At 29.3% G+C, this 7,547-nt stretch overlaps 1 protein-coding gene across 1 annotated transcript; it reads left to right on the top strand.

Moving 5' to 3' along the window:
- Positions 1-3,022: 3,022 nt before the first annotated feature.
- Positions 3,023-5,291, top strand: LOC121214493 (transcription factor MYB108). Its single transcript, XM_041088228.1, has 3 exons — positions 3,023-3,380; positions 4,027-4,156; positions 4,239-5,291. The coding sequence occupies exons 1-3, from the start codon at positions 3,218-3,220 to the stop codon at positions 4,849-4,851; spliced, it is 906 nt and encodes a 301-aa protein (XP_040944162.1). The 5' UTR covers positions 3,023-3,217; the 3' UTR covers positions 4,852-5,291.
- Positions 5,292-7,547: the final 2,256 nt, after the last annotated feature.

Below are 7,547 nucleotides of genomic sequence, written 5' to 3'. Positions count from 1 at the left end.
TGATTAGTATCACTAATTATTATTAATAAAATGATTAAAGTTTGCCATTATTATGGAATTTAAAGATTGCAATTATTGAGTGGGTCCTATATATAAGCTTTGAGGTCTGGTGTCAATTACTGGTTATGTACATTCAACTTCGAATCTTTTAACATGTTCGATATTATTTTGTTGAGAGTATAAATGATTTAAATTTCAAAAACAGTAAATTTATCATTTAATCTTTTAAATTTGATAAAATCACATTTTGACCTCGTTAATTTATGATTCATTTTTTAATCTTCAACCATAATATTAAAAGAAGGGTATATTATTGTAGGATTTGATGAGCTCCATTGGAGGATGAGAATATAACACCGTCCAAAGAAAAACAAAATTCCTCCGACCAAAGAAAAAAACAAATAAAGAGATAATAAAGAGACAAAAAACACAGAGTTCGACTTAGATACTCGATCTTTCCATAATATTGGAGGATCTAAACACCTGCATATATATATATATATAAAAGTTACATGTACTATAATTTGTCACATTTTATATGTGAGTAAAAGAAGAAATAATATTTCATATATATATAAATTACTTGAATTGAAATTTAATTAGAAAAATATATAAAAAAAAATTATAATCACACATTATATAGAGATTATAGATTATGGATATCCTTTATTGATATGAGTTATTAATAATGGGTAAGAACATACATATTTTAATGTTAGTGATAGTTGATTGGGTAGGAAGAAGAATGGTAAGTCGCTGTCTAATTACAGCCACTAAGCAGCTGAATTGCAACCCCAGAAGCAGATCATCCTAGAAAGAAACTTTATCTATTTTTATATAAAATAATAAAAGAAAACGTGTGGAATTTTCTTTTTGTAGCATATTTTATATCCATATATGCATATATATCACACCCATATGGTCCACCACCTCACTGCAAATCAAGCACTCATTTTAATAAACAATTACTGGTACGATTTTTTATTTTTTTTATTTTTTTTCCTAATCTAGAATAGAGGCAGGGTAAATAAACTTCGATTTGTTTCGAAAAATAAATAAAAAAATCGAATTTTGAGTTAATTGAATCGTGTTATTTAATTTTTTCGAGTCGGCTCGAATAAGTTATTTGAGTTTTGAGTTCGAGTTGAGTTGAATTATACAATTCGAGTAACAGATTGGCGTAAATACACTTTGGTCTCTGTCGATTTTGAAAATAAGCAAATTGGTCTCTCTCTTTCTCTCTCACAACAAAAAATACAGAAAAGAAAAAAACAACATAATTTTTAAAATTCCAAAATTTAATATTTTTTTTAAAAATTTATAAAAAAAATTCTAAAGAATATATAAGTTAAAAATTTAAAATTTTTGTAAAGTAATAATTTTGGAACATAAATAAATTAATTAATAATTCAAGTTTATCATACTAAAATATCTTTTCTTTTCTCTTCTTTTTCTTATTTTGCTTTGAAAAAGTTTTCAAATATATATGGTTTCAAATTTATATGCTGCAATATGAAATTAGTTATATTGTAATAAAATTTTAATTTAATATGTTTAATTTTTTAAATTTAACTCAATTCGACTCGAATTAAATTAAATTTCACTCGACTCTATTTGAAAAAAAATTCAAATCGAGTTAGGATAATAAAATAAAACTCGTCACTTGATTAACTCGAAATATTTTTATTCGATATAGAAGTGAAAGTGAGGGACAGATAAGGGTCAACCTCTGTTGATTAAATGGTAGAATTACATCTTTAAACTCTCTTAAAAATTGCTAACTTAAATTAAAAATTTTTAACGTAAAATTTATTTAATGTTTTAAAATTTTATATTATGCATCACGACCTCATCAGATGAATTGAGTCGAGTCATGTCATATAAAAAAAAAATGCAGCTTGTACTGATGATACAACGTTGTCCTAATTGTAGGATTAAATACGCAAATGTAGAAATTAAAAACTAAACAAAATTTGAGAGTTTGTTTAAAACAAGACATTAGTCTTGCAAATGAAACAAACAAGAGTATACCATACATCAACGCCCTTACCAGATTAAATGGTAAAAAATTCGATATCTGAATAAAAAAAATTATATCGAAAGAGTTTATTCTCTATTTAAAGGTCTGATCATTCTGATCTGACGTGATGACTAAAATATATAAAGATTACGTGTGAGATTGAGAGCTAATTAGCCGCTAAATGAAAATTTCTTTCAGGGTTTTGGTTGCATGGAAATAGCAGCAATTTACGTTAAGGGCTCTTCGGCTGAGCCATTCAACAATAGACTTATGCCCACATTTCCCACTCAGAGCCTACAGCCGCCTAAGCTATATGCAAATTGGCAACACTAATAATAACCATCAATTATCAACCCAATAAATCATATTGATGTATATAATAATATTTTTGACAAAATATTTAAAACTACTCATAATCTTTTCACAATCCATAAATAAAAAGATAATACGTTTTAACACATTCGAATCTATATTTTCCATAAATAAAAAGATAATACTCATAATCTATATTTCTATTTTAAAAATACAATATAATCTGATTTAACAAAAAGCTTTCGACGATGTTATCAATTGGATCTCTCAATTATTAAAACAAAATGTGACAAAAGTGTAGGGATCAAGAACAGAATTAGACCTTAAATATAACTAAGCCTAATTCATAAATTCTTTTAAAATTGCCTAATAAATATATTCCCACTGTTTATGAACTAACCCTAAAATGGAATGGAGTGTTTGAACAGCAAAATATTCACTTAAGTGTCATTACAATCACAAAACCAAGATAGACACAATTGTAGACTTTCCAATGGAACTAAATAAATTTAAAACTTTAGCTAAAAAAAAAGGTCAAAAGTGTCAAACATTGAAAGCCTTGTTGCCATTTGCTAACTATATTATATAATTACTATCAAAGCTCCCTTTAGTGTATTAATTTTATTGTTGTTTTTTTTTTTGAAAAAAAAAACCCACAAAGCTCCCCATTGCGGCTCTCACAAAAGGGTTACCATTATTTTCCACCAGTTTGCAAAAACCAAACTCCATCTATAAAAGCCCCCCAAGTACTTGTCTTTCTTCCCTATAATAAAAATCAAAGCTCTCTTTTGTTTTCTCTCTCTCTGTCTCAATACATATCTCTTACATCACAAAAGCAAAAAAGAAAAAAAAAACACAGTTTGGTTTTTATATAGGTGTTTGGAAATGGATGGTAAGAAAAGGGGTTGTACAGGGAACGTTCAAAGTGAAGAAGATCATGAGATGGATTTGATACGCGGTCCTTGGACTGTTGAAGAAGATTTTAAGCTCATCAATTACATTGCCATCCATGGCGAAGGTCGCTGGAATTCCCTTGCTCGTTGTGCAGGTAATTTAATTTAATTTCTTTTTCCTTTTCGTATTTAATTTTCTATATATATATATGTATGTAACAAGTTGGTTCAAACTTTTGTTTTGTGTGTCATGTTTTCTTCTTCATGTCTTTCTTTTTTTTTTCTTTCTGATTAATGACATGAGAGAGGCTTTTTCATGGCCATAGAAAAAAGGTGCAAAGTTCTTGTTTTCGTGTCGGTCTAATTTTAGTTTTAGTCCCTGTAGTTTTATAATTAAGGCCATTTTTAAAAATATGTAGCAACTAAAGAATTTATCAATAGAGGATCGGATTAAATCCAAATTTGTAGTATAGTAAAGGGACTAAAACTGAAATTAGACCTTTTGTTTTTTCTTCCGTATTTTCCAACAAAAATGCAAAGCAAGAAAAAAGGGAAAAGAAGAAGAAGAAATCTTAAGGGTTTGATTGATTGATGCTGAGGATTTGATATGCATATAAGAAAAACAGCACCACAACTTGTTAATTAAAAAGCAAAAGCTGTACGTTTTCATGGAAAAAGCAAAGGCATATAATTTAGAGAAATTTTTGTGGCTTATAAAATGTGAGGTGTTGATGATGTTTCGTATATATTTACATATAAAAAGAATCAAAAAGCTCACAACTTTACCAAATAAATTTACAGGTTTGAAGCGAACTGGGAAAAGTTGCAGGCTGAGATGGTTGAATTATCTACGCCCAGATATTAGACGTGGGAACATCACTCTTGAAGAACAGCTTTTGATTCTCGAACTTCACTCTCGTTGGGGAAATCGGTAAATCTTTTAACCTTAATTCCCTCGAAAGATTATTGGTTCATAATGTTTTTTTTGACAGATTTTTTTTTAATTGTTACAGATGGTCGAAAATTGCTCAACATTTGCCTGGAAGAACCGACAATGAGATCAAGAACTATTGGAGAACTCGTGTCCAGAAACATGCGAAACAGCTTAAATGTGATGTCAACAGCAAGCAATTCAAGGACACCATGCGTTATTTATGGATGCCTAGGTTAGTCGAAAGAATCCAAGCTGCCGCCGGTTCCACCACCACAACCACTACTACCACCGCGGTCGTCCCCTCCGCCTCTGTTATGGGCAAAGACTTTTCAACACATGTAACCCCGAGTTATACTTCGGAGAATTCGAGCACGGCCACCGCGGCTTCGTCGGAGTCATTCGAGGCCCAAGTTTCGCCGGTTTCGGATTTGACTAATTGTTACAATAATGGGTTCCAGGTTACTAATAATAATAACCCTAATCCTGATTATAATTTCCAAGCCTGTAGCAGCCAAGTTGACTACTATGAGTACAGTCTCTCAGCTGCTAATTATTACAACCATGGCGATGGCGGCTGCTTGGATCTTCAGACCAACAATTATCCCATGTTAGATGGTGCTGATTTATCAGACAATTTGTTGAATGCTGAGGATTTTTTGTTCTTACAGCAACAGTTCAACTTCAACATGTGAAATATATATGTTTATGGATTTGGGGGTGAAATTCAATTGTATAGAAGAAAAAAAAAACATGACAAAAATGGCAAGAAAAGAGAGTGAGAGAGATAGAGAAATTTGGGAGTAAAAATAATGATAATATTTTAGAACTCTTGAGGTAGATTATTGTAGAATTACGGTGGGTTTAGATGGCGGTGACGGTGAGATTAGATACTGTAGCGTGAGATAAAAAGTAAGTTAAATACACCGCATCCAATCATCCATCCAAATTTATCCTTAGTGTAATTGTTGTGGATCACTTTAGTTTGTATTTTGATTATTTTTATCTTTGCTTTCTTTTATTAGAAAAAGATCTTGTAATTTGAAGAGTTTTGTTTAATCTCATTCATTGATATTTAGTCAACTTATGATATTAGTCCTTGTATTTTAACAAAATTTAAGATTTATTCCCTTTACTACTTTATGCAATCTTGGGGTTGTTAATATTTTCAATCAAAATTTTCCAACCTTCTATATTTATTAGTATGTCATATGTTACATATCAAATCAAAACATGTTATTGGATAGAAAATTTTACGAATAATTAGACTCGAATTTTTAAATTAAAATTTAGTCAAAATATAAAAATGTTTATTTACTTAATTAATTGGTTTTTTCCTTATTTTATAACTTTTATATAACTAATTTTGAGATTCTGAATATCATATTTTAAGTTATAAAAAGGAATTAAGCAAAGGGATTAAGGTGAATAATTAATTATGATGATTAAATTTTAGATTATAAAATGAAAATTCTTTCTACTTCTACTTTTGAGAGCTTCTAGATGAAAAAGAAAGGGCAAAGCTTAAACTTAATTATTATAAGATGAAAAATTAAAAAAATAATAAGGAAGACGTGGCAGCATCTGATTCATCCAATTGCTTGTTTAAGTTGGCCATTAAGAGATGTGTCATCTTATCTTATCAAAAAAAACCTATGTTAGAAAGTGAAATAATTAAAGTAGATTTCCGAACTCCATTAACTTTGTTTTCTTGTTTTGTTTTGTTTTTTTGTTGTTTTCCTCGTACGGACAGCGTGTTCTGTTTCATCCCGTTTTCCCGTTTAACCAGACAGCCTCTTCTTCTTCGTCTTCTTCTTTCAATTTAATTTAATTAATTATTAGTGCTGTTTAAACTAATTAAAATTCCTTTCACATGTTCTTTTTATTATGGTTTACGACATTCGCGTTTGACTGACTCCGTTGAAAAATTTTAATTACTATTTTGAATGATTAATACTGTTTATTTTTAATTTTAATAAATTAAAATTATTTCAATTTATTTATTTATTTTCTAATTTAGATGCCAAAATTATAGCCGCTGTGATAGCAAGCATCTCCGCACAATTTTCGATTATTTTTAAAAAAGAAAAGGAAATGACACGTGTGAGGGAGAAGAGAGGGTGAAGCACGTGATGGAATAGTATAGGGAGAGGATGACGGCTGGGGAATCTTTGTACGCCGCGTGCCTAAGGAAGAAGCCTTCGATATGGCCCCATGAGTGGACACTGTTGATTTTTTGACACTTGTATTATCACTGAATTTTTTAAAATTTATTTTTTTGGGACTCCCAACTGCATAGCACTTCCAGCCGCAACTCTTGAAACACCCAAATGCAACCATTCCACGTCGGGCTTTTCGTTTTCGTATGGTTTATTTCCCCGGATAATTATTAAAAAATACGTCTAATTATTAATATAATTATATGCATTAAATTTTTATTTTTGTTGAAAATATTGCGTTGGATTAGAAGTGTTCATGAGTCGGGGTTAAGGACGAGATTAACATACTTTATGCTTACTCAAATCTATTCATATTTGCAAAAGATGAACCTAAATTCATATTATTTTTATTTTTTAAAATATTTATATTTGTAATTTAATATTAATAATATTATATTTTTTATTTATTAAAAATTTTTATATGATCATCTTAATATTATTTTAATATTTATATTAGAGTAGTATTATATATTTAGTATATATTTATTTTTTATGTGCTATAAATTACATAATATATAAAAATAACATAATATAAAGTAACATTATAAATATATTAATATTAGAGTAGTATTATATATTTAGTATATAAGATGGTGCATATTAAAGAAATTATGCAGGCTCGTTTAGGAGGAAGATCAATCAATAGAACTGATATTGCTAATTCTTCACTTTGTACTCTTTAAGATATTATTGATTAATTTATTCGTATAACTTAAAATTATTGTATAATATTTTTTTGTTTTTTAGCAGTTTAACTGCACTGTTAGATTAATAAATTTCATATTTTATAAAAATAATAATAATGATGAAAAAACTTTTATTTCATTTAAAAATATAATAAATTCGACTTCCAAAATCTTGCATAAATGGAGGCTAAGAAAGCCATCCACAGCTGGAGTCCACAAATTTAGACAGCTAGCGTTCAAATAAAAATGGAGGAACCTTTACTAAATCTCAATGTTTCATTTCTTAATATCTGCTACTTTTTTTCACTCAACATGCATTTGGGCCCTTGATGGTTCCACGTGGAGATCCTACGTGGCATCTGGATTTTTATAATGTCTCTTGATAGTGTGCAACTGCGAAGTCCCTTTTGGTGACCTTTACATACATTTACACTCACCACGACGGCGTTTTCATCCTTTTCTTGGAGAGGACCAGGTGGTGCCATA

This window comes from Gossypium hirsutum, chromosome D02 (assembly GCF_007990345.1).
Source record: "Gossypium hirsutum isolate 1008001.06 chromosome D02, Gossypium_hirsutum_v2.1, whole genome shotgun sequence".
Taxonomy (NCBI): domain Eukaryota; kingdom Viridiplantae; phylum Streptophyta; class Magnoliopsida; order Malvales; family Malvaceae; genus Gossypium; species Gossypium hirsutum.
The sequence above is the reverse complement of the archived record's forward strand: the minus strand, read 5'-3'. Positions and strand labels throughout refer to the sequence as shown.